General features: G+C 45.4%; 1 protein-coding gene across 1 annotated transcript in view; it reads right to left on the reverse strand.

The window, feature by feature from the left end:
• The window catches only part of PCSK6 (proprotein convertase subtilisin/kexin type 6), a 181,024-nt gene that overhangs the window by 33,680 nt on the left and 120,973 nt on the right, over positions 1–26,371 (reverse strand). Inside the window, 2 exon segments of the mRNA XM_070620507.1 lie at positions 21,256–21,392; positions 25,332–25,520. Of these exon segments, the coding sequence (XP_070476608.1) occupies positions 21,256–21,392; positions 25,332–25,520 (326 nt within the window).

Raw genomic sequence — 26,371 nt, forward strand, 5'->3', positions numbered from 1 at the left:
AAATGTTCAATAGAATTTGCCAGTGAATCAATCTGGCCTTAAGTTTTTTTAACAGAATCAATTTCTTTAACAGGGCAATTTTAATTTCTTCTTGTGTCAGTTTTGCTAAGTGTCATTTTTTGGTTCATTTCATTTATAACATCTTCTTATAATAATTTTAATGTATACAAGATCTATAATAATGTTCCCCTTTTTCATTCCTGAAGTTCTATATTCTCAGTTTTTTCCTTGATTGGTCTTCCTAAAGTTTTATCAATTTTATTCATTTCTTCAGAGAACCAACTTATGGCTTTGTTGATTCTCTCTATGTGTTTGTTTTCTATTCCATTAATTTCTGCCATTTAAAATATTCTTTTTTCCTGCCTTCTTTGACTTTGTTGGTCTTTCTTCTACCATCTTAAGTTGGATGCGTAGCACATTAATTTCTAGCATTTCCTCTTTTGTAATTCACGAAGTCAGGGCCATAAACTTCTCTCTTGCCATGGCTGCACTGCATCCCACTTGTTTCGATATGTGGTATTTTTATCATCATCCAGTTCTAAATATTTCTTAATTATTATTTTTTTCCTTTGACTCATGAGTAATTCAGAAGTGCTTTCCAATTTTCAAATATATGGGCCTTTTCTAGTTATCTTTTTTTTTTTTTTTTATAAATTTACCTTTTTTTTTTTTTTAAAGATTTTTTTATTTTTTCCTTTTTCTCCCCAAAGCCCCCCGGTACATAGTTGTGTATTCTTCGTTGTGGGTTCCTCTAGTTGTGGCATGTGGGACTCTGCCTCAGCGTGGTCTGACGAGCAGTGCCATGTCCGTGCCCAGGATTCGAACCGACGAAACACTGGGCCTCCTGCAGCGGAGCGCGTGAACTTAACCACTCGGCCACGGGGCCAGCCCCCTAGTTATCTTTTTTATTCGGTTTCTAACATAAGCCCAATGTTAGAAACAGGGTCGACATGCTTCCAATCCTTGGAAATACCTTGAAGCTTACCAAATAGCTTACTATGTGGCCAATTTTCATAAATAATCCTTTTGTGCTTGAAAGGAAAGTGTATTCTTCGGTTGTTACGTATAGTGTTCAAATAGGTTCATCAGATCTAAACTGTCAATTTTGATGTTCAAATCTTCTATTCTTACTGATTTTTGCTTTTTTATCTATCAAATATATTTGAGGTATGCTAAACCTCCTGCCTTGTATGAATTTGTCTTTTTCTCTTAGTAGTTTTAACAAGTTTTTGCTTCATATGTTTTGAGGCCATGTTAGAATTGAATCAAACCTTTCATCAATATGTAGTGACTCTCTTTAGCTCGAGTAGTGCTTTTTGCCATAACATTTCTGTTTATCTCATGTTAACATAATGACAACAGCTTTCTTTTGGCTAGTATTTTCTTGGTAAATCTCTTCCCATCCACTTTATTTTTAACTTCTCAGTTTTCTTATATTTTAGATATCATTCCTGTATATAGTGATATCAGTCAGCCTCAGCAGGAAGCAGACAGCACCATTAAGCTAGGCTAATCCAAGGAGGCTTAAATAAAGAGACTATTCACAAAGGTGTGAGCAGAGCAAAACAAAGCCACAAGGGATGGTGGAGTTCCCTGGTGCTAGCAACAGGAGAGGCGTTAAGCCCTTGGGTGTACTATATTCTATAGGCAAGAGGAGGGTGGAGCTGTGACCTGGAGGGACCCTGGCTGCTGAAGGGAGCTGGAGGGGTAAGTAATTTCTAAGTAAATATCTCCTTCCTCCCTCTGTTCTCCTGCTGGAGTTTCCCCTTGGCTGAACTCAACCATAAGCCATAGACAAAGAGTCTGTGGCTAGGCTGCCTCCTAAGGCAGGGTAGGGAAGAGAAGAGTGGAGAGTGGCTCTGGTGGTAAAAGAAAGATGCCTGGCACAACAGCAAATGCATTTTAAAAAAACCTAATATGACAATCTTTGTCTTCTAAATGAAGCGATTCATCTATTTACCTTTATTGAAACTATTGATATAGTTGCACTTATTTTTAACAAGTTGTTTTGTATGTTCTAGGCGTTCTGCTAGTTGTTCTGTTCTTGGTCTTCCTATTGTCAGATACAGAAGTTGACAACATCTCCTAAGATTTCAATTTTGTCTTTGTTTTGGGGTAATTTGTTAGCAATTTAGAAAAAAAAATTTATCTTATATTAAGAAAAAAAATCAACAGATTATGGAGAAAATCAAATCATAAACAAACTGGGAATAAATAAAGTCACCAAAACTCTGGAGAATAAATTTAAGATTATCTTTAAAACACATAAGTCAAATAGCAGACCAGAAAAAATATTTATAGGAGCTGTGACACATGAGGGTTATTACATCTGTATTTTACATGGAGTACGTTTACTGGCTTGATAACAACAACACTGAGACCTCTTAGGACAAAAACAGAAAGGGCAGTTTTCAAAAGAAAAAACACGCCTTGTACACAAACATTTGGAAAAGTGTTCATTCTCATTAGTAATTATCACAATGCAAATTAAGCAAAGATTTCACATATCTCCTCTAGAACTGGCAGATGAGTGCGCCTACCCGGCCCAGGGAGATTGTGAATTGGGTCAACTATTTGAAAAGCAAATTGGAAATATGTATCCAAAACAGATACATTTGTGGTTTACACCTCTTATTTGTCCCAGTAATTTTACTTCTGGTGAATGATCTCAAGGAAATAATTTTAAATTTAGGAGCAAGCTTTCTGCATTAAACTATTTATAATAGCAAAAAAACCCCAGAAAACAATCTACATGTCCAACAACAGAGTGACGCTTAAATAAATTACAGTATTTCTACTTGGTGAAGTAACATAAAATATATAAAATGCCGCTTACAAAGGACATATAATGACATTAAAAAACGCTTGATATGCAAGCAGCAAAAGGAAGTACAAAGTTATGTATGCAGTACAAGCAGAACTCTGTAAAATGTCAGGAGAAAAAGATCAAATGAAATATACACATACTTTTGAACATGATGTGTTTCTGAAAATAATAACGTCAACTGTTCAAAAATTAAACGCATTTATACAATCTGGGAGGACGCGGTCTCCAGAAGGCAGACCAGGGGAGGCGGCGTGAACATGGAGGCACAGCTTTGTCCCTGGACGCTGACTGGGGAGGCCTGAGAACGGGTTTCAGGAGAGCGCGTCCTCTTCCCGTACCATTTTGTTTTTCATTTTCATCAATGATTAGAATTTTATTTCCAAAAGCGAAACAGTAAAGAAAAATGTCATCATTTTGTCACATGCACGATCAGGAGATAGAGAACCACCTGCCCGAGGCCGTGACTGACGAACCCGCATGCAGCAGCTGGGCTGTGCTCGGACCTCAGTGAGGAAGGATCCTCCACCGCTTTCCCTCTGGAACAAGGAGACTTTGGGAAGAGTGCCGCTATTATCATGGTCCCTTGAAAGAGTGGAAGGGAGGCAAAGAGGCCGACTGGAGCACTGAGTAACACTGAAGCAAATGGGGTTAAAAATGGAACTCCTGGACAACCTGTGTGTGTGGGGACTGGAAACCTCGCTGAGCTCTTCAGTTCTGCTTCCCGGGAAGGGGGAGTGATGCTCTATCAGCACACTTTCCAGAAATGAGAGTTTAGCGACAAACCTGAAAGCCAGGACAGAAGGCACACGCTTTAAATCTGACTCTCTTTCCAGCTGCCAGAACAAGATAGATGGAGCCATCGATGACAGATTGCAAAATTTCAACTCTTATCTTGGAAATGAAGATTAGCTCAAAACAGATGTCAATTAAACAAAGGTCAATAAAACTAACAATAAAAGGAGAACAGCTATGCTCTTAAGGAAAAAGAAATGTATGAAAGAGCTACTGAAAGTAAATCAAGAAACCATGGAGCTTCTTGTGATGAAAAAGGGGAAAAAACAGTCACACAGGAAAGACTAATTTCTTCCCCTTTTAACCGATTACTAAACATTTTACTGTGTGCACAGCTGAAAACAGAGTTGATTAAAATTATATGAGCTCTTAATTTAAACAAGGCTCAGGGCTGCATGCACGTACATTCATTCAGTCATTCAATCACTACTCATTAACCACGTCCTCAGTGCTGAGCACTGGGGAGAGAGCAGACAGACCTAGTCCCGTGCTTCCACAGGCAAGCTCTGCTTGTCAGCAGCAGAATCACATGGGACCAGTTACAAGGGTCTGAGGCAAAGCCCATGGGCTGAGGCTTTATTGGCAGGTGCAATCCCAGGGCAACAAGAGTTAGGAGGGAGGGGCGAGGTAGGGAAGAGGAGGCAAAACAGATACTAAGGTGGCTGCAGCTTCACAACCAAGCAGCAGGGTGCTTGGCCAGAGACATCTACCAAACAGGCCTTGTGAGCTTCACGTCCTGTCTCTCAGTGGGCAAACCTCCCGGGCACTTCCAGGTTGTGGTACCTGCCCCCTCCAGGCGCTAGATGCTGGGGAGGCAGATGGCACACCTCACCTGAAGTGGAGAGAAAAGCCACAGCCTCCCCAAGTCCTGCTGGGCTTGACCTGACCACCTAGGGCCACTGCAGCTCCTCCTTGTGTGGAACGACAGCCGTGCCCTAGCCCAGCCTTCACCTCAGAGGAGGCTGGGGGAGCTCAGGAGATGAAGTCGGGGCCGGACCTCTCCATCAGGCAAGAGGCAAGGCCAGAGGGCCCCGGGCTGAGCCAATCTGGGGAGGCACATAACTGGTCAAGCGTCACATAATGGAGTAGAGTGCAATCAATACACATGATTGGAGGTAGAAGGAACAAACTATCAAGAGCAAAGTTTGAAAAGAGCCTGCTTCCCTGGGCTTTTTAAAAAATTCTTCCATTCAAGTGACTGTAGCACCTTTGTGAGATCCTATTTATTAATTTAAGGCAGAACCACAGAATTTGGTATATAAGTGACACATGTGATGGGTTCCAAGGAAGCTTAATACCAAGAAACAGTTCTTGGTGCTTTTGACATTTCAGGCGCTATGGTTAAACACAGATCCTAATCTTGAAACCTTTAAAAGTCCTCATGAAGGATTTGTTCGTATGAAGCCTTCTTACATTTGAACCTCACCCAGGCCGTGAAGTAGATACTATTATTCCCATCACACATGTGCAGAAACGGAGATGGAGACAGGTTCCATGACCAGGCCAGTAAGTGGTCCAGTTGGAACTCAGACCACACCTGCAAGACACTCTGCTCTGGCCTCACCCAAAACAGGGTCCCAAGGCCCAAATCCTGTGTCCCAAAACGAGAGCACGCAGAAGCCTGGTCTTCCTCTCATCACCCTCCTCACAGACATTCTTTTCTCAGTCAAGTCGACTGGAATGCGGTTCAGGGTTGATCTTAACTTATCTCTGCCCCTACAGCTTACTCTGCAAGTTTTGGCAAACATGCTAAAATTCTGCCTGGACCTCTTTGATCTTCCCTGGCTTTACCTTCCACGTCTGTGGGAAGGAGAGAACCACAGATGGGATTCCACGGAAGCCAGCAGGAGGAGTCAGGTGTACTGGGCTGAGCTCCAAAGAAAGCCAAGATGTGTGGGAACTTCTTAAATGGCTCTGACCCCGGGGAACGTACCCATGTGCACACGAAAGCCACTGAAAAGCCAGTGCAGTTGGTAGCGTACTATCTCCTCACAGTAGTTTCAAAACTAAGCTGCTGGTCAGCCAATTTTTGTTTCTTTTGTTTGGAAAAAATGTTGCTTAAGAAGAATAAACAGGGGCCAGACGGTGGCATAGTGGTTAAGGTTGTGTTCTCTGCTGCGGCAGCCCAGGGTTCACAGGTTTGGATCCTGGGCATGGACCTACACACTACTCATCAAGCCACACTGTGGCTTTGTGTGTGGGAACATATGAAAAATAGAGGAAGATTGGCACAGATGTTAGCTCAGGGCCAATCTTCCTCACCGAAAAAAAGAAGAAGAAGAAGAAGAAGAAGAAGAAGAAAAACAACAGAAATATACCTGATGAGTTCAAGATGTAGAAGAGTTTCCCATTTCAGTCCTTTGATTGGACAGCAATCCAGCCTGCCCTCAGCCTCAGCACTGGATTTTGTTGTTTCCAAATTCCTGGGTTCCCCAGAATCACAGCCAGTTTAATCTTCCTCAAAGGTGTTGAGGTAGGTCTCTACCAGTTACCTCTGGGCTAGAACTTTCCCAGAGGGCAGATGGACAAGTTCCTAAAGGCTGTGGCTGTAGCGGTGGGTGAGGAGAGGGAGGAAAAGGGACCTGAGCTTCCATGATGACCTACTATGTGCCAGGTTGTGCTAGAAATGTTCACTCCCATCAGGTACTCACATCATGCCTATGAGGGAATTATTATTACTCACAAGGTCTCTCAGCCAGTAACAGGTGGAAGCCAGTATTGGGACCCAGGCCTTTCTACCTCTAAATTCACGCTCTTTTCACCAAACCACACTGTGGCCCCAAGTGCAGAATACCATGCACATTCTGGTATTTTTCCTGCAATACCTTGAACTTCTGCTTGTTGGCTTATCATGATATCTACCTTCCTGTGTTTTAATTTATATTTTGTTCAATTATTATAAAGATTGATTAACTCTTGTTTACTGGTTGTTTATATTTTTTTCTTTATGAATTGCCTGTTTAGGTTCTTTGCCTATTTTTCTAGTGGGGTGTTTTGCATATGTCTTAGTGATTAGTAAGCCCTCTTTACATATCAAGGCTATAATACATTATAAAGCTCTGTTTTCAAACATCTAACTAGGGGGGTGGAGATGTTAGAGATAAAGAAGGTGTCAGCCTGTGTCCTGGAATTTTCTTATACCAAATATTATTTTTTAATTTTCCCCCTTGGAAAAATGCCTTTTAAGCATATTGAGAATTCAAATGCCAACTGTTAGTAAAAAGTTAGCAATTGGCAACATTTAGTCAGAAAAAGTTTGACTTATTAAATAAGCAGCTAAATCAATGGCAGACTTTCACTCCTCTGAGTGGGCCTCTAAAGAAAGAAACCAATGAAATAGGAGCCTCTGATTGTGATGTCTAGTCCTGGGGGAGGGATCAAGGCTCCATTCAGAGATAGGCTGGCTCTGTTGGGATAAAGAGGAGTTGGCGAGTTGGGGGCAAAGCACATGGTAAGGTCTGAGCCTTGGTCACACACTGAATGTATCCCCCTTAAAGTATACTCATCCCAAAAGAAAGACAGTCCTCTACCCATATAATTCCCAGTATGCAATGGTGTGCTGGGCTGGCTCATATTGACTTAACAGGGCTGACTGGTAATGTTTTCAGGAACTTTGTGAGCTGGTTGTTAAACACAGCTGTTGTCAAAAATTAAATTATATAAACATACAATTAAATAAATTATACTGTAAACAAAAGTAACAAAAACTCGAAAATCATCCCTTCCTAATTATTTTATTGTACTCTGTCACTATCTATGCTTTGGGGGTTGTTTACATCTATTCTATCTATACAGTGGAACTTCTATCTACTGGTGGCTACTGTGTATCTCCTCCCAACTCTGCTTTCAGTGACATCACGCTGGCAGCTTGAAATCAGCCACGGTGGGAGCATTTACACTTGGAAATTGACAAACACTACGAATAAGGGCTTGATTAATTGTTGATAATCTAGATTTAAGAAAATGATGGAGAAAGTGTTAAGAAGGCAGATTAAACTTAAAAGTGGTTATGTTTATAGCCATTACATTGGGAACAGCATAAAAAAATGAGGAAACATTCTTCTAGTATTTGAAAACTATCCTCCAATTCAGCAAAGAACTGGCTTCACATCTTTGATGGATGAACAACGTTCTGACCTATATTTATCACCTCAGACGGACAGTTCTCCATCAACTGCAACCATAGGTTGCCTACGGATACAAGAGTTTGGCAAAAATCAATGAAAGCATTCTCTGAAACTCAATTGCCTATCCGGAATTTACAATACAAATAGTATATATTTTATTATTATTTGTAAATTGTGTGCTACACATGCTTTATATCAGTAAAATTAATAATATACTTATGTGATATATATACACACACACACACACACACACATAATTTTTATATACACAGTCATCCATCACTTAACAAGGGGATTATGTTCTAAGAAATGTGTTAGGCAATTCCATCGTTGTGTGAACATCACAGAGTGCACCTACACACACTTAGATGCTATAGCCTACTACACACCTAGGCTATATGATACTAATCTTATGGGACCACTGTTGTATATATGGTCTGTCGTTGACCCAAAACATCTTCATGCAGCACATGACTGTACACATAGTTTCCCCCTGGAGTGCTAGTTGTTAAACATTTACCAGCACACAGGACAACATGGGCCCATGGTGGGAAAATGGGAACAGAATGGGATGTCTCAAATAACACCGAATAAACAGGCCTTTCACTTACCAGTTAGCAGAGGATTCAATTCCACTGCAACATACAAATAGGCTAGAGCAGGGAGGCAGCAAACTATGGCCACAGACCCGCCACCTGCGTTTGTAAAGTTACCTTAGAGCACAGCACGCCCGTTCACTTACATATCTTCTATGGTTGTTGTCACACTGTAATGGCAGAGTTAAGCGGTTGTCACGGAGACCAGAAAGCATAATATATTACTTTCGGCCCCTCACAGAAAAAGTTTGCAACCCTCAGGCTAGAGAGAAATGAAAAAGACCATCTGTGAATTACTGGAGTTTGTCCAAAATACTTTATAAATATTTTTCTAATTTTAATTTTATGGTATTTTTTGCAAACAGAAGTTTCTAATTTTATGTGTATAAATGTACCAAAACAATGATTTCCTTTCCAAATGGTTAGCCAATTGTCAATAGCTTTTATTCGATACTTCATTTTCTCCCGTTTAATTTGAAATGCTATACTTAGTGTATCCACATAACTCTAATTGTGGACTCTCAAGTCTGTTCCCCTAGACTTATCTGCCTATTCTAGCACCAGTGCCATACTATTTTAATTATTATAGCTTAAAAATATTAAATATCTGTGTTTAGTTTTTCCAGAATTTCTCTCACTATTTGCTGTGTTCACTCTTCCAGATAAGCTTTATAATCATCCAGGCAGGCTCCTCCCACCTCCTTAATTTCATGGTGATATTGATTGGGATTGTGTTAACATTGTAAATTTGTGAGGAACAGATATCTCAATGATACTGAAGCCAGGAACACAGTATATACGAAAAACCCTTAAAAATCAATCACCATCTATTCTAGGTGCCTATTGTGTTTCAAGTGCTCTGATGAGTTAAAAAAATAAAGGGCCGTGCCCACACCTGTTGGTCACAGCAAGGTCTCAGAAGGCACCTGCTCTCTTCAATCTCCGTCCAGGTGAGATACTTGCAAGGAGTCCTGACCCTAGCACACAGCAGATGCTCCTACTACAAGGCACCTGTTAGTCTTTACTATTTCATTTGGTTTTTATCTTCTAATTACAACACTTTAAATAAAAAATCCAACCCAAAATATCCTAAAACCGTTGACCACAGGGCTAAAGAGAAAATATCAACTAAGGGCTGCTTGCGCCTGCTGCAGAGGCACCTGGAGGACCAGCATGGCAGGACAGAGTAAGCGGGGGCCCCGGCTGCAGTCAGGGGAGGTGCACCCTGAGTCCAGGCTGTGCCCTGACGGCTCAGGGGGATCAGTCAGGCTCCTAGATGCGGCTTGGAACCAGCTTCCTCTCCCACAAAATGAGGATTAAAAACACTCACATTAAGATTGCCGTGAGGAGTCATCTTAATAATAATAATGCTAAGCACTTGACACAGTCTCTTTAACCCTCCCAACAGCCCCACACCGAAGAGAGACCCAATGCTCAGAGAATGGAAATGACCTGTCCAGGGCCACTGCTGGCAAGTGGCAGGATATGGATCTGAAGGGCAGGCTGGCTCCAGAGCTCGACTTCTAAGCTATGCTGGTTCTCTAAAAACAAGCAAATACAGGCATACCTTGGAGACACTGCAGATTCAGTCCCAGACCAGACCATGGCAATAAGCGAATATCAGAAAAAAGTGAGTCACATAAATCTTTTGGTTTCCTAGCACATACAAAAATTATGTTTACACTATATTGTACTCTATTAAGTGGGCAATAGCATTATGTCTAGAAACACAATGTACATACCTTAATTAAAAAATACTTTATTGCCAAAAAGTGTTAACCATCATCTGAGCCTTCAGCAAGTCATAATCTTTTTGCTGGTGGAGGGTCGTGCTTTGATGTCGATGGCAGTTGACTGATCACAGTGGTGGTTGCTGAAGGTTGGGGTGGTTGTGACAATTTCTACAGAGACAATGAGGTTTGCTGCATCATTGACTGCTTTCCACGAATGATTTCTCTGTAGTATGCAATGTGTTTGATAGCATTTTACCCACAGTAGAACTCAAAATTGGAGTCAGTCCTTTCAAACCCTGCCACTGCTGTATCCACTAAGTTTATGGGATATTCTAAATCCTTTGTTGCCATTCCAACGCTCTTCACGGCATCTTCACCAGGAGTAGATTCCATCTCAAGAAACCACTTCCTTAGCTCGTTCATAAGCAGCAACTCTTCATCCTTTAAAGTTTTATCATGAGACGGCAGCAATTCAGTCACATCTTCAGGCTCCACTCCTCATTCCAGTTCTCTTGCTATTTCCACGACGTCTGTAGTTACTTCCTCCATTGAAGTCTTGAACCCCTCAAAATCACCTTCTTCCAAACTCCTGTTAATATTGATATTTTGACCTCTTCCCATGAATCACGAATTTTCTTAATGGCATCTAGAATGTGAATCCTTTCCAGAAGGTTTTTGACTTATTTTGCCCAGATCCATCAGAGGAATCACTATCTACAGCAGCTATAGCCTTATGACATGTATTTCTTAAATAAGACTTGAAAGTTGAAATGAGTCCTTGATCCGTGGGCTGCAGAATGGATGTTGTGTTAGCAGGCACAGAAACAACATTAATCTCGTTGTACATCTCCATCAGAGCTCTTGGGTGACCAGGTGCATTGTCAATGAGCAGTAACACTTTGAAAGGAATCTTCTTTTCTGAGCAGTAGGTCTCAACAGTGGGCTTAAAATATTCAATAAGCCACGTTGTAAACAGATGTGCTGTCATCCAGGCTTTGTTGTTCCATTTACAGAGCACAGGCCGAGTAGATTTAGCATAATTCTGAAGGGCCCTAGGATTTTCAGAATGATAAACGAGCATTGGCTTCAACTTAGAGTCATCAGCTCTATTAACTACTAACGAGAGTGAGCCTGTCCTTTGAAGCTTTGAAGCCAGGCATTGACTTCTCTCCAGCTATGAAAGCCCTAGATGGCAGCTTTTTCCAATAGGAGGCTATTCATCTACGTTGGATTCTGTTGTTCAGTGTAGCCAGCTTCATTAATTATCTTCACTAGACCTTCTGGAGAACTTGCTGCAGCTTCTACATCAGCACTTGCCGCTTCACCCGGCACTTTTACGTTACAGAGACGGCTTCCTTCCTTAAACCTCATGAGCCAATCTCTGCTAGCTTCCAACTTTTCTTTTGCAGCTTCCTCCCCTCTCTCAGACTTCACAGAACTGAAGAGAGTTCGGGCCATGCTCTGGATTAGGCTTTGGTTTAAGGGAACGTTGTGGCTGGTTTGATCTTCTATCCAGACCACTAAAACTTCCTCCATATCAGCAAAGAGGCTGTGTGACTTTCTTATCATTTGTGTGTTCACTGGAGTGGCACTTCTAATTTCCTTCAAGAAATTTTCCTTTGCATCCACAACTTGGCTAACTGGCACAAGAGGCCTAGCTTTGGGCCTCTCTTGGCTTTTGACTTGCCCTCCTCACTGAGCTTAATCATTTCTAGCTTTGGATTTAAAGTGAGAGATGTGCGACTCTTCCTTTCACTTGAACACTTACTGGCCATTGTAGGGTTATTCATTGGCCTAATTTCAACATTGTTCTGTCTCACGGAACAGGGAGGCCCAAAGAGAGGGAGAGAGACAGGGCAACAGCCAGTCGGTGGAGCAGTCAGAACACACACAACATTTGTTGATTCAGTTCGCCGTCTTCTATGGGTGCAGCTTGTGGTGCCCCCAAATAATTACAATAGTAGCGTCAAAGATCACTGATCACAGATCACCATAACAAATATAATAAAGATGAAAAAGTTTGAGATACTGTGAGCATTACCAAAATGTGACACAGATACCTGAAGTGAGCAAATGCTGTTGGAAAAATGGCGCCAACAGACTTGCTTGACCCAGGGTTGTCACAAACCTTCAATTTGCAAAATACACAATATCTGTGAAGCACAGCAAAGCGATGTGCAATAAAATGAGGTATGTGTCTATACACACACACTCATACACACATACGCACCCACCTACACCCACACTCACATATACATAACACCCACATGCATGCATACACACTTACATACATACCTACACATACACATATCTACATACCCATAATAACCACTCCCATACATCATGAATGCATACACAAACACACACACATACACACACACAGTTTGGTACTCTGTCTTATTCCTAGATAGATTTAAGACTGACTGTTTGGGGGTAAGAAAGTCCAAATCAATTACTCCAAAGAAACTATCCTCCAATGGCACACAATTTTTTCTCACACTGATATGGAGAATTGTTTATGTCATCTTTATGTAACCTTTATGTTATTTTACTTAATTGTGCAATCTAAATCTCTATGATCTTCTTTCATTTGAAGAAATGTTCCCCATACGTGTAATTTTTTTTCTTTTGGTGAGGAAGATTGACGCTGAGATAATATCTGTTGCCAATCTTCCTCTTTTTGCTTGAGGAAGATTGTTGCTGAACTGACATCTGTGCCAATCTTCTCTATTTTGTATGTGGGATGCTGCCACAGCATGGTTTGATGACCAGGGTGTAGGTCTGTGCCCAGGATCCAAACCTGCCAACCCCGTGCCACCGAAGCAGACCACAAATTCAACCACTGCTCCACCAGGTCAGCCTCTGGACATGTATTTTTTAAAACTTTTCATGATGGAAATTTTCAAATAAACACCAAATAGAGAAAACAGTACAATGGATTCTGAAGTGTCCATCACACAGCCCCAACAATCATCCACATTTTGCCAATTTTACTTCATCCATCTCCTCCCCATTCCTCCACTCCCCGAGTCCCGTACCCCAGACCCCTGGAGTATTTTAAAGCAAATCCTAGATGTCGTTAATGTTTCACTTATAAGTACCATACTATGTATCACTAGCAATAAGGACTTTTTTCTCATAAACCTTAATTCCTTATTATCATCTATGACTGTTTAAGATGCCCTGATTCTATACTGATTTTTAACACTGATGTAAAATAATGCCCAGCGCCTGACGGGGAATTCACAAGCACTAATTATCATCCTACCTCTCTCTTGTTCCTTAGACAAATTTTACTTCTGTCCTAGATCAGTGGAAATTTGGAAATGCTGGTGAAACCAAGAAAAACCTGGCACATGTGGGTTGCTGCTCTTTTGGAAACAGAGGAAAGATTAGAGAAAAAAGAGAAATTTTAATTAGGGAGAAAAAGTAGATTCTCTGAGTTCAAGAGAATGACACAGAAGCTTTTAAAGCGCCTTCAATTGTCTCAGACAGTCTATTTATTACAATGTGAATGCCAAGTACGGAAAACTAAAACCCTTTGGAGCTATGAAATGAGATACATGGTGTCGATTACGGAAAGAGGGTTGGGAAGCATGCTTGATTCTGTTTCCCATTTCAGAGTTGATGCCTCATGACTCCCTCAGGCAGGGGAAGATGGTGGGAGACGCCCTAGCTATTCAGGTGGGTTTGTGTTTATGAAGGAAGTTTGAGCCACGCACAGAGACAAACCACAGCCCTGGTGGAGCTCTCAGTCAGTTCAGGGCACTGAGCTGGGCCCTCAGGGTGGATGGGGTGCGGAGGGGAAGAACCAAGAAGCATGCTGACTGCCAGCAGGTCTGGTACGTAGCAGGTCTTCAGTCTAAGTGCGTGTATGCTGAATGAATGAGAGAATGACCATGCAAAGACATCCCTGGTGCTTCTCAAAGCCAAGCCCAATTCCAGCTGAGCAGGGGGCGACCCACAGTGTCACATGCACCAGGGGTGCTCGCAGGAGCCTCAGGTCACAAGGAGGTGCTCAGGCCTTCACTGTCCCTGAGGGGGCTGAGTGGGATGTGCAGGTAGGCAGGGAGGCTGACCTGAGCAGTGCAGGTGCAAAGGCCTTGCTTGTACTCCAGGGCTCTGGGGTGAGGAGGGCGGGATGCGGAGGCCCCTACCCTCACTTACTTGGCCTGAGTCATCACCTTCCATTCAACACCCTGAGCAAAGAGTGCTCATCCTCATCTTCTAGGAGGGGGCCTAGCAACGAAGCCAGATGTCAGGTGGTTTGTCTCTGTGCGTGGCTCAAACTTCCTTCATAACCACAAACGCACCTGAAAAGTTAGGGTGCCTCCCACCATCTTCCCCTGCCTGAGGGAGCCATGAACACCGAAGCCGGATGTCATTACGGACTGAATGTGTGTGTCCCCCCAAACTCACATGTTAAAATCTAGCCCCCAATATGATGGTATTACAAGGTGGGGCCTCTTGGGGGGCTCTGCGCTCATGAATGGGATTATTGCCCTTATAAAAGAGACTGCAGAAAGATAGCTTGCTCTCTTTCTGCCACGTGAGGATATAAGCAGAGGGCAGCCGTCTAAAACCAGGAAGAGGGTCCTCACCAGAATCTGACGATGCTGGCCTCCTGATCTCGGACTTCCAGCCTCCAGAACTGTGAGAAATAAACGTCTGTTCTTTATAAGCCCCCGGGTCTATAGCACTTTGGTATAGCAGCCTGAACTGACTAAGACACCAGAGATTCAGGAACAGTGGAGGCAGGAGGATCTGACCCCAGGCCTGTCGCATGCCAGATGCAGGAGATGGAGCACACACGGTTCCCAAAGAACTGAAACTTCCTGAGCTCAACAGCAAACTTAAAATGTTGAGCATTCTAGATGGAAACTTTCTAAAATGCAGCCATACTTCTCGGAAAGAAGTTCTGCAGGACGAGCCCCTCGCTCTGCTCTGGCTGCACCATAACCAGCTCCCATCTCGGGCCTTGGCAGCTCTCTGTATGGCAGCTGGTGTGGCTGAGGCGTCGGGGGGGCTCAGCTCGCCCGCCCACTGTGGATGCCAGACTCCCTCCCGAGCCCACTCTCCCACACCTGGGCCCGGGCCTGCTTCCCACAGAGCGGCAAGGTTCTAGTGTCCCCAGATCTCCACACTAGTTAGAGTCCAATGAAGGTGCGCTGAACACAGGAATGAGTGAAAAGCCACCTGCAAATACAACACCGTTGTGAGGCAGGATTTGCACTCAGTTCCCTTCCTCACTCGTCTCCCGGAGGAGAGTGATCCCGGGAAAAGATACAGCCTTCCCCTGGCCCAGGAACTGAAGAGGAAAATGGAGGACTTCTTTGCTAGTCATCTTTTAAAAAAATAGTTTTAAAATTAATGACATAAACCAAGTTCAGTCTGACAGGAAATGAGTATTATTTGAGCTAGCATATCATTCAGATGACTTAATTACTTAATAAACCCAGGTTTTAGCTGAGATTTTAAAGTACTTTCACATAGCACACCATTGGAATTGAGGTGGTTTTCTTTTTAAAGCAATTAAATTGCAGAGATTTGAGGGAGGTTGGAATGAACAGCACAGAAACGCAGCACCTTGCTCTGGGAACAGGTTCTCGGACTAGCTAGAGAACTGAGATGGGGGCTGCTCCTCCTGGGAGCCATGTCTCTGTGTTTGCTGCATTATTCCTGGTACTTTCAGGCTACCCTGACCAGACCAACTGGGAGGGAAAGAATGACATGCCTGTTGGGATCAATCACACCCTTGGCACCGACAATGCTGACAGGGCAGCTCCCAGGCCCACATTTCTCCCGGGCTCAGGAGCCCTGGAGTCTGTGGGAAACCTCGGGCATCCGGCGTCGCCTTTCCAGTCTGCGGTTCCCAACAGACACCACCAGACAGTCCTGAACATCGTGCTGGGGATCGCATCGCTTTGAAAGGCAGCCTGGTTGTAAGGTGGTTCTCACTCTTTCCCTCCCTCCTTTCTTTCTTCCCTGACTCCCTCCCTCTGACGACTGTGGAGAGAAGCTGATGGAACCAATGCTGACTCCAGCTGGGCTCGGGGAGGAAGCGCTAATGCCTGGATGTGCTGAGTGTGTGGCTGCGCGAGAGGAATCTGTCCTTGGCACACACAGCGAGAAGGGCTTGTACATAGTAGGTCAACAGTGGCAGGCCACTTGCCTGCATGTGTTTCTGCAAAGCCCACCTCAGGAGTGGCGGCTGTCTACAGGGTAAAGCTTGTGTGACTGAACTGACCCCAGAAGCTGCTGCAGGAATGTGCAGACTCTCTGTGACAACACTGAAGAATGTGTCCCAGTCCCCCAAATCCCAATAAGTTACGGAAGGTCAGAGTAAAAGATACCAGGAGAGGCTTATTCTGTTCCCATCTCAACTAGCCAAAGACCCAGATTCTAACCATGCCCAAGGATGGGCACGGTCCTGTTTCAGGACTTAACTCTGGGCCACCCTCAGGAAGTCTCCCTTGTATCCACTGTGCCTACGTCCTCTGCAGCATGCAGGGCATCTGGTCACATGGGGTCACAAAAGTTTCCACTGTACTCATTCATTCTCCAAACACCCACTGTGCACCTGTGATGAACCACACAGCAGGAGGCACTGGGGACATGGAGGAGCCTGAAGACAAGCTCCCGAGAGCAACATCAGCGTGACAGACAACGGCAGAGCCGGCAAGGGCTGTGCAGGCAGAAGACAGGGAGCTGAGTGGGCAAGAAGGGCTGTGGGGAGGTGCCTGGCACCCAGTTCTGTGCTGTGCACCAAAGCAACCCCAAAGTTCAATACCTGCACTTGTGGGATCATTACGGTGTAAACAGATTCCTCCAGTGCCCACAATCTGCAGGACCCCAGGGCATCCCCATTCACCGCCTGCATGAGCTTGTCCACACTCACAGCTTTTAATACCATCTATTTGCTGACAATGCTTAAGTGTAGATTTCCAGCCCAGACCTGCCCCTGCCTCCAGGTACACATCTCTACCTGGATTGGTCACGTGCATCTTCAATTTAACCCACTCCAAACTGAGCTCCTCATTTTCCCTCCAGCACCCGCTCCCTCTGCAATGTTCCAGATCTAGGAAATCGCAACTCCATCCTTCCACTGCACAGAACAAAAGCCCTGGAGTCACTGACGCCCCCTCTCTTTGCTCATGGCCCACGTCTGATCTGTTGGCAAATCCTTTCAACTCTTCTTTCCAAACCTGATTGCTTCAAATACGTCCACTGCCACCACCTAGTTTGAGTCACCTTCATCTCATATTGTGAAGACCTCCTTACTGGCCTCCCTGTCTCTGTTGCTCTCCCCCACTGCAAACACACTTCAGTCTATTCCAACCAGCTGTCACAGTGCGCCTATTAACACGAAGCTTCAGATCATCTCTTTCCTCTGCCTAAAATCCCCCAGGGGCTTCTGACCGATCCTTGCGATGGCCTACATGCCTGGTGCAATCTGGTCTTGCAAGATCTCAGGCACCACGGGACACACCACATCAGCACGAGCATGTTGACAAAACTCCCAGGGAAAGCACTGGTCTAGGGCACCATCCCAAGGTGCCCCTGTCTCCCCACCCACTGTACCCCTGCAGGAGGAGGACATCTCCAGCTGGGTCTAGAGAAGGATTTGGGATCTGGGCAGGCTAAAGAAACAGAAGGGGTAACCTCAGGCCAGCAAGGCCCCTCCCAGAATGTGGACATGCCACATGGGCCCCTGCTGCAGAGAGAGGCACTTCTTGTGTTAGGCCTCAGACAGCGTCTAGCTCAGTTCTATTTCACAGCCGACGACACTGAGGTCCAGCAGGGACCTTAACTCACAAAGTTCATAGAAACGTAAACATCTGCCAGAGTCATGAAGGTGTGCATGCTCTTCCCCACTGCAGACATGGGCCTCGGCTTCAGACCAATGGGCTGCGCCGTGTGAATGCACAGCTCTGCGGATGCGTCCATCCACGTGGCTGTAGCCACCAGCCTCCATAGCACAGGCCTCCCAGGCAAGTGGCACTGCTGGCTGGTGCTGGAACTCTGTCCTGTGCCCGCAGAGCAGGCAATGCTTGAGGATACAGATGGCATGAGACGTCGACCCTTAACTTTTAATAGTGACCAGTACACTTTGGGGTTTTTAAAAGAAGAATTTAGGAGCTTCTACTTTTAAAATACATGAATTTCAAGTGATTTAAAATTTTATGTTTCTGTATTTTTAGACTTTTTTACAGTAACATTTTCCCGTAATAGTTACTTATTATTTTAAAGGCAGAAAGAAAGTGATTTTGGGGGGTGGGGGCACCTTGTAGATGACCTGATCATTTACAGTCAACTTTCTGCATAAGACAAGTTAATGCTCTTCTCTTCTCCCTAGTGAAAAAAAAATCCCCAAAACTCTGTTTCACAGAAAATCAGAACAGCAGCAGGACAGGAGAAGGTTCTAGGGTGATCAAGAAGCAGGCTGCAGGAACAATAGGACAGCGAAAGCAAACCTTGGGGAAAGTCTTGCATAGAAAAGTAGGACTGGAACGTAGTCCCTGGACCTGACCACAAATCCGACAGAGAGCAAGGGGAAGACTTCCAAGACCTTTGTGGGTGACTACAGGGTAAGTTGTAATGATTACTCTTGCTTTCTTTCCTGGTGTACTCCCATCACCTGATCAGTGCCTGGCCCATAGCAGGAATTCAGTAAAGATCGATTAAATAAATGATTATTAACTATAAGGAGAGTTATAAAAGGGTGCAAAAATTACCAGAGAAATAATCCAAAAACAAAATTAAGAAAACCATTCCATTTACAATAGCATCAAAAAGAACAAAATACTTAGGGACAAATTTAACCAAGGACATACAAGACACGTAGACTGAAAACTACAAAACATTGCTGAAAGAAATTAAAGAAGATCTAAAGAAACGGAAAGACATCTGTGTTCATGGCTTGGAAAAGTCAACATTGTTAAGATGGTAATACTCCTCAAATTGACCTACAGATTCAGAGAAATCCCTATCAAATTCCAGCTACCTTTTTTGCAGAAATTGATAAGCTGATCCTATGATTCATCTGGAATGCAAGGGACTCAGAAGAGCCAAAGAAATCTTGAAAAAGAGAAACAAATTTGGAGGACTCAAAGTTGCCAATTTCAAAACTTACTACAAAGCGATAGCAATCAAAATAGTGTGATACTGGCATAGAGACAGACACACAGACCAATGGAAGGGGTTGAGAGTCCAGAAATAAACTCACACATCTATGGCCAATTGATTTTCAACAAGGGTGCCAAAATCACTCAATGGGAGAAAGAACAGCCTTTTTAACAAATAGTGCTGGGACTTATTGGATAGCCATACGCAAAAGAATGAATTTGGACCCTTACCTCCACTATATACAAAAATTAATTCAAAGTGGATCAAAGTCCCAAGCATAAGAGCTAAAACTATATAAAAGTCTTAGAAGAAAACAAGGGTTTCAACCTTTGTGACCATACATTAGGCGACGGTCTCTTAAATATGACACTAAAAGCACAAGCAATAGAAAAATAAACTGAATCTCAACAAAATTTAAAACTTTTGTGCCTCAAAGGGCACTATCAATACGGTGGAAGAACCACCAGAGAATGAGAGAAAAAATTTGTAAATCATATATCTGATAAGGATCTAGTATCTAGAATATTTAAAGAACTCTTACAACTCAATAATGAAAGACAAACAACCCTTGGGGGCCTGCCCCGTGGTGCAGTGACTAAGTTTGCACATTCTGCTTCGGTGGCCCCAGGGTTCGGGTGTGGGGTGCAGACCTACACACTGCTTGTCAAGCCATGCTGTGGCAGGGGTCCCACATATAAAGTAGAGGAAGATGGGCATGGATGTTAACTCAGGGCCAGTCTTCCTCAGCAAAAAGAGGAGGATTGGCAGTAGATGTTAGCTCAGGGCTAATCTTCCTCAGAAAAAAAAAAAAGACAACACAATTTTAAAATGGGCAAAAGATGTGCAACAATTCTCTAAAGAAGACATAAAAATGACTAATAAGCACATGAAAAGATGCTCATTATTTATTAGCATCATTAGCTATTAGGGATGCAAATCAAAACCACAATGAGGGGCTGGTGTCATAGCCTCGTGGTTAAGTTCTCGCCCTCCACTTCGGCGGCCCAGGGTTTCACTGGTTCGGATCCTGGGCACAGACATGGCTCTGCTCATCAGGCCATGCTGAAGTGGCATCCCACATAGCACAACCAGAGGCACTCACAACTAGAATATACAACTATGTACTGGAGGGCTTTGGGGAGAAGAAGAAGGAGGGAAAAAACGAAGATTGGCAACAGAGGTTAGCTCAGGTGCCAATCTTAAAAAAAAAAACCACAATGAGATGCCACTTCACACTTATTAGGATGGCTTTTATAAATAAAGAAAGAAAGAACAAAACAAGTGTTGATGAGGATGTGGAGAACTTAAGATCCTTATACACTGCTGGTAGGAACGTGAAATGGGCTAGCCGCTGTGGAGAACAGTTTGGTAGTCCCCAAAAAGTTAAACATAGAATTACCATATGACCCAGCAATTCCACTTATACGCATATATCTAAGAGAAACGAAAACATATGTCCACATAAAAACTTGTACACGGATGTTCAAAGTGTTATTCATAATAGCCATTATTAGAAACAACTCAGCTGGCCATCAACTGATGAACGGATAAACAAAATGTGATACAGCCAAACAATGGAATAGTATTTAGTCATAAAAGGAATGAAGTACTGACACACGCTACAACATGGATGAACCTTGACAACATTCTGCTATGCGAAAGAAGCCAGAAACAAGAGGTCACGTGTTGTATGATTCCATTTACATGAAACGTATGGAAGACGCCAGTCCATAGAGACAGAAAGTAGATTAGAGGTTGCTAAGGGCCAGGGGGATGGAGAATGGGGAACCACTGCTTAATGGGTAAGGATACCCCTTTGGAATGATGAAAAAGTTCTGGCATTAGATACTGGTGATGGTTGCACAACACTGTGAATGTACTAAAAACCATTTACTCATATACTTTAAAATGATTAAAATGATGAAGTTTGTATTATGTGAATTTTATCTCCATCAAAAAAAAATTACCACAGACATTGTAGTTAAATAAAAGTCTAGAGTTAACAAAAGGGTTGAAATAGGAAAATGCTCACGAAATCTCCGAGAGCCACTGACCTTGTTTCTCCGGGTTGCGGACCTGGGACGGTATGTCCTGGATCTCCAGGGTCCATTCCCCCTCAGCCTTTTCTCCCCAACAGTGCACCGTCATGAACTCCCAGTTTGTAAACCCTTCGTTAGAATGATCCAGCAATCTGCGATTGGAGACATGGGGTCAGAACTCGAAGGTCCTGAAAGGGGTGGTTGGTGAGGGACCAGCCTGCCTGGGAACTCCTCAGGTGACTGTAATTGGCTAAAGTGCACCCAAGGGCAGAAGGGGCCCGGGCCTCAGCCGATGAGAAGCTGCAGGTGAAATGTTGACTGCTTTCACACCTTGTTTGACAACACAGCCCTGCACCGCAGCTTCACCTCCGTTATCTCATTGGTTCTTCCAAGTATTCTGAGAGGCAGGCAGGCCTCACAGGGGGCGCCCAATATAAGACAGGGACTCGGTCAGTGGTGGTCTCCTCCCTCCAATCCTAATTCACAGATGAGAGATCCCAGATGTAGTGATTTGCTGCAGGTCCAACCGCCAGTAACCAGCTAAGCTGGGGCTCCCTCAAGGTCATTCTGACTCCTGTCCTTGTTCTTTCCATCATCAGCAGGTGTTTACGAGTCACTGATGCATGTCCTCAAGCCCCGTGTTCCTTCAGAAGGTGTCTGGTCCCTTCCCACCACAGGAGCCATCCTATAGAGCCCATGACCCCAGTGCCTGGGTGTACAAAATCGACAGAGGCTGGGCCACGTGACCCTTCCACTGAAGCCCCATGGGCGTCACAGAGAAGCCCTGCTAAAATGCGAGTTTGTAGAATGAATGAAATGTTCTCATTTGTCTTGGAGCCAGCTTTTGACTGCTGTTCTCCAGAAGACACAAATAAGGAAGAATGTGCAACTACTCAAACTTGTGGGAAAAGTGTTGTCTCCAGGGCTTAACAGGTTTCAACAGTTGCATTTGGGGGACATGACGTAACGGGCCTGGTTGTTTTCCAGTGTTGGCAGGAGGCCCGCCCTGGGCACATGGTGGGGAGGGGCAGGAAGAGCTCCCCCCACAGCCAGCCTCCCCTGCAGGTTCTGGTGAGCCTCCCTTGGTCCTTCCAGACTGGAAGGTCTGTCCCAACTGGGCTGTCAGCTCATGCTTGGTTCAAGCAGAACAGGAACCAACTCACGGGCACCCTCTCTCTTCCAGCACCCAGTGCCCCCTCAGTCTTCTCTCCTTGGAGGAAACAGTTTCAGCTTCTTCTCTCTCACTCTTCCTTCCCAGTCTAACTTTCTATCTCTATTCTGGAACAACTTTTTAACGTAGTAGCTCCTTATTATTTATCAGAAATTCAGATGTATATGTGTTGTGTGATGTAAGATTTGATTCCCGATTTGGGGTTTCTCTGAACATCCAGTGTATAAAAATGTTTATCAAGGGAACGCTCTCTGCATGGAGAACAGCAGGTTGGGGAGGAGAACACCCTGTACTTTCTTCTAAGAAACTGCAAAGGTCGAGGCTGATTTTCACTCACGATGCCAGATTGAATCCAGCACACTACGGTCAGAACAAAGGCGAACTGTCTGTTAAGGGCTGAAGTTCTCAAGAAAGTCAATTACTCTTAGTGAGAAAAACTTGGCAACCTGAAAAAGTTGCCGAATTAAGCAGGATGTGAAATACAGTAGAAGATAATAGATCCAAAACACAAACCCTTGGGATACAGTCACACAATCTGTGCCTTGGAAGAAAAACAAATTCCGCAAAACTCAGATGACCGCCAAGTGGCTTCAGGGCGGGTTTAAAGCGCTTGGTGGCACAGGTACAGCTCTACCTAGCAAATGGGTCGGAATGAACCACACAAACCCACAGGACCCGCTCTCTACCATCCCAGGGGATCAAACGCTGGGCTGAACAGAGGACGGAAGTTAGAAGGGACAAAACAGAGTGTGGGGAGGGCGGGGGTCGGGAGGCGATGCTGGGGTCCTAGAAGGTTCTTGCAGGTCAGGTCGATGGATGTAAGCAGGACAGGAAGGGAAGCCAGCGCCTGCTGGGGACAGCGCCAAGCACTGTCATCCATCTTATCATATTCAGTTCTTGTAACATTCCCAGTTGTGACAGAGGAGTAAAATGACCTTTCCGGCGGTGAGGAGAAGTGGCCAGCTAGTGGGAGCCCAGCTGGGAAGTGCAGGAGCTGAGGTGGAAGCGCAGGTCTCCAGGCTCCAAAGCCCACGTCAGTCCTTGCAGGTTGCTGCGGCCCTGCCACCTGCCAGTGCCAACCCTTAAGCCTCACGGTGGCTCTCACTCGAATACGGGCCACCATTTGGTGTCTGCACCAGGCTGCTGCCTCAGATTCAGGGGGCACCGACTCGGGTGCCTCCAGGTGTCCATCCTGGAGCAAGCAGGGGCTCCAGTGAGGTGACTTCACCGGAGCCCAGAGAGCGGAACCCATGCCTGGCCTTGGTGCTGGTGCAAGGACAGGGCCATGGGGAGCACTGAAGCAGACCTGCCCCTCTGCCCAGCTCCGGTCTGGTGTTTGCACAGTGAATATAGGCCCAGTATTGGAGAGCTTCCAATGTTTCAAGAAACATTAGAAATTTGGACTTTTACATGAAATCTCTAAAAGTTCCAATAATAATAATAATGAAAATGATAATGATAATAAAACAACAATTCTGGTTGCAAAATAGCATAAAGCTGCAGCCTGCCAGCTGGCACCCTCAAAATGATCAAAATACTCATGCCCATGCTGGTCTCCTGCATGCAGAGGCAGAGTGTGGCCCGGGCCTACATGCAGGAAGGAGAGAGGCCCTATGTCACTATTGCGCTGCGAGAGTGGAACCTGATAGGGGCCCGGCTTGGTAGCTAAACCCACAGAACCCAGGAAGCCAGGACCTGTCTCAGAGTTGGTTCCAGTGCATCGAGGACAAACCCAGTGCTGGGCCCACAGCCAGGTGCGCCATCTGCAGAGAGCCCGCGTAGCACGGGGAGGCTGGGCAGAGGTGGAAAGGACACAGCACAACTCACCACTCCTTCAGACAAAGCCCATGCTCGCCTTTCACGGTTGCAATCTCTGTCTTATACGCAGCAGGGGTGGGGTGGAGGGGTTAAGAACAAGTCCTGCCTGGTCCTGTCTCGAGGCTTTCACTCCACCCCCATTTCTGAAGCCTACAGCCCAAATAAGGGCTGCAGCCCCACTCAGCTAACCCCAAGTGAGTCAAGAGGGTCTAGTGTGAGCAAGCAGGGAGTGGGGGCCACAGCCCAGCGGAAAGGGCAGTCTCGGGGTGCTTCCCGAGGGGTTTGGGGCATGACGGCCAGTTCTGTTTTTCAAGAGAAGGTAGAAATGCTTCTCTGTCCATGAAACCTTTTTTCTCCCTCTGCCTCTTAGCCAGAAGGAGCCAAAACAGAGCCCTCGTCCAAGCTCCCATAAATCATCATTCTAACCCATCATTCCCATCATTCTAACCACCTGCAAGTCACATAGATGCATCAAAGCACTTCTCCTAGTTTCTAAGTTTGTTGAATGACTACTCCATAGCCTTTCGCAAACTGTGCACCAAGTTCCACAGTTCAGAGCCTGTTGCTGAGTGCTTCGGCCAAACGGGACCCCTGAAAGCACGTGGGTGGGAACACTGCGGAGAGCAGCCTCCGAGCGCCCCACCAAGGCCATCTGCCCCACAGAGCAGAGCCTCCCGCCACCCCACAGGCTCTACGGCATGACCCACCACTGTGCGCCTGGGCAGGAGAAGCTTCGAGAGACAAACAGTGCTCCTCTGACATGTGCTCTCACTCAAACTGTCGAATGAATGTGATGAAAATATTTTCAATGCATCCTTAGAGTAATTAAGTCGTAGCCAGAATTCCACACATCTCTCCACTAAACAACAGAACCACCACAGACTCTCTGTGCTTGCTGTGTGGAAACCAGTTTCCAGGGCGGTTTTGAAGGTGACATTTCAGGAGGCTGCTTCTCAGGTTTGTAGGGTCTACATGTGACTGTCTCCAAGAGGACGCTGCTGGGAGACCCGCACGTGCCAGGGTGCTCGGCAGGGACGCTGTGACCTCGGGACAGACGGGTTCTGGTGGTGAGCCCGGCCCCACCCAGCCAGCCTGGCCTTACCTCTTTGCCAAAAGCTGAGACTTGGTTCCTGAGGGAGAAATCAGGTGGATCTGGAGGTCTCCTCGGCGCGGGTGGGAGATGGAGATACGAGCCACCACGTGCTCCAGGTAGCCCACGCGCTGGTCTGAGTGGTCCGCGCAGGCGGTGGTCAGGGCGGTGGTCCGCAGGGTCTGCACCACAGGGATGCTCCTGGGAGAGGAGGGAGGAGCTCAGTACTTAGCACCTGAAGCACTAAGTCGCACACAAGGATGATGGAGTCAGGCCTTGCCTGGTGTGGCAGAGACCCTGTGCTGGGGACTCTGCGGGACAGCTGTGGCCCCCACTCTCAGATGCTCCTGTTGCAGTTACACCTCCCGCCCAGAAGAAGTTTAGCGCTCTGGGATTTGCTTAGAGAAATTTAAAGAATGGCTTCTTGTGCAGACTCAGCTAACACACCCAGGGACTGGCTCTCTCGGCACCCAGGAGGCGGCTTCTCTCTAAGTAGCCTTTGGCCAGCTCATTTCCTCACCCGTCTGGGTTCTGCAAGGCTTTAAAATCCCACCACTTTATTTCAAAGACTGGCCTTGAGGATGTAAGTCATGATGCTGAATGACAACAACAAACATTTCCTGAGCTGACTGCGTGCCGGGCACTGGGCACTGGTCTGAGAATTTACAAGGATTGACCCATTTAATCCAGGAGGTCGTCAAGGACCACGCCCAAGGTCACACAGCTAATGAGAGTCAGGGCTGGGGTTTGAGGCTCCAGAGTCCCCTGCTTCCACGTCTGTGCCACAGTGACCTGCAGGGATGCTGGTGTGGACCCACAATCCTGTTCAAGACACCGGAATAGAGGAGACAGACAACGGACCCGGGGCCAGAGTTGATCTCTTGCACTGAACACATCGGTCAAGGCCGTAGTGACTAGACCAGAGTCACGGAAGATGGACAGGAGCTAGTCCGCTCCCGACTGTCCTGCAAGAAGACTGGGGGCCCCTCTCTCTCCCACCTGTGATGGGAATGAATGACTGTTCTCTTTACACAGTCGGGAAAGTTTTACCA

Source organism: Equus przewalskii, chromosome 1, assembly GCF_037783145.1.
Source record: "Equus przewalskii isolate Varuska chromosome 1, EquPr2, whole genome shotgun sequence".
Taxonomy (NCBI): Eukaryota; Metazoa; Chordata; class Mammalia; order Perissodactyla; family Equidae; genus Equus; species Equus przewalskii.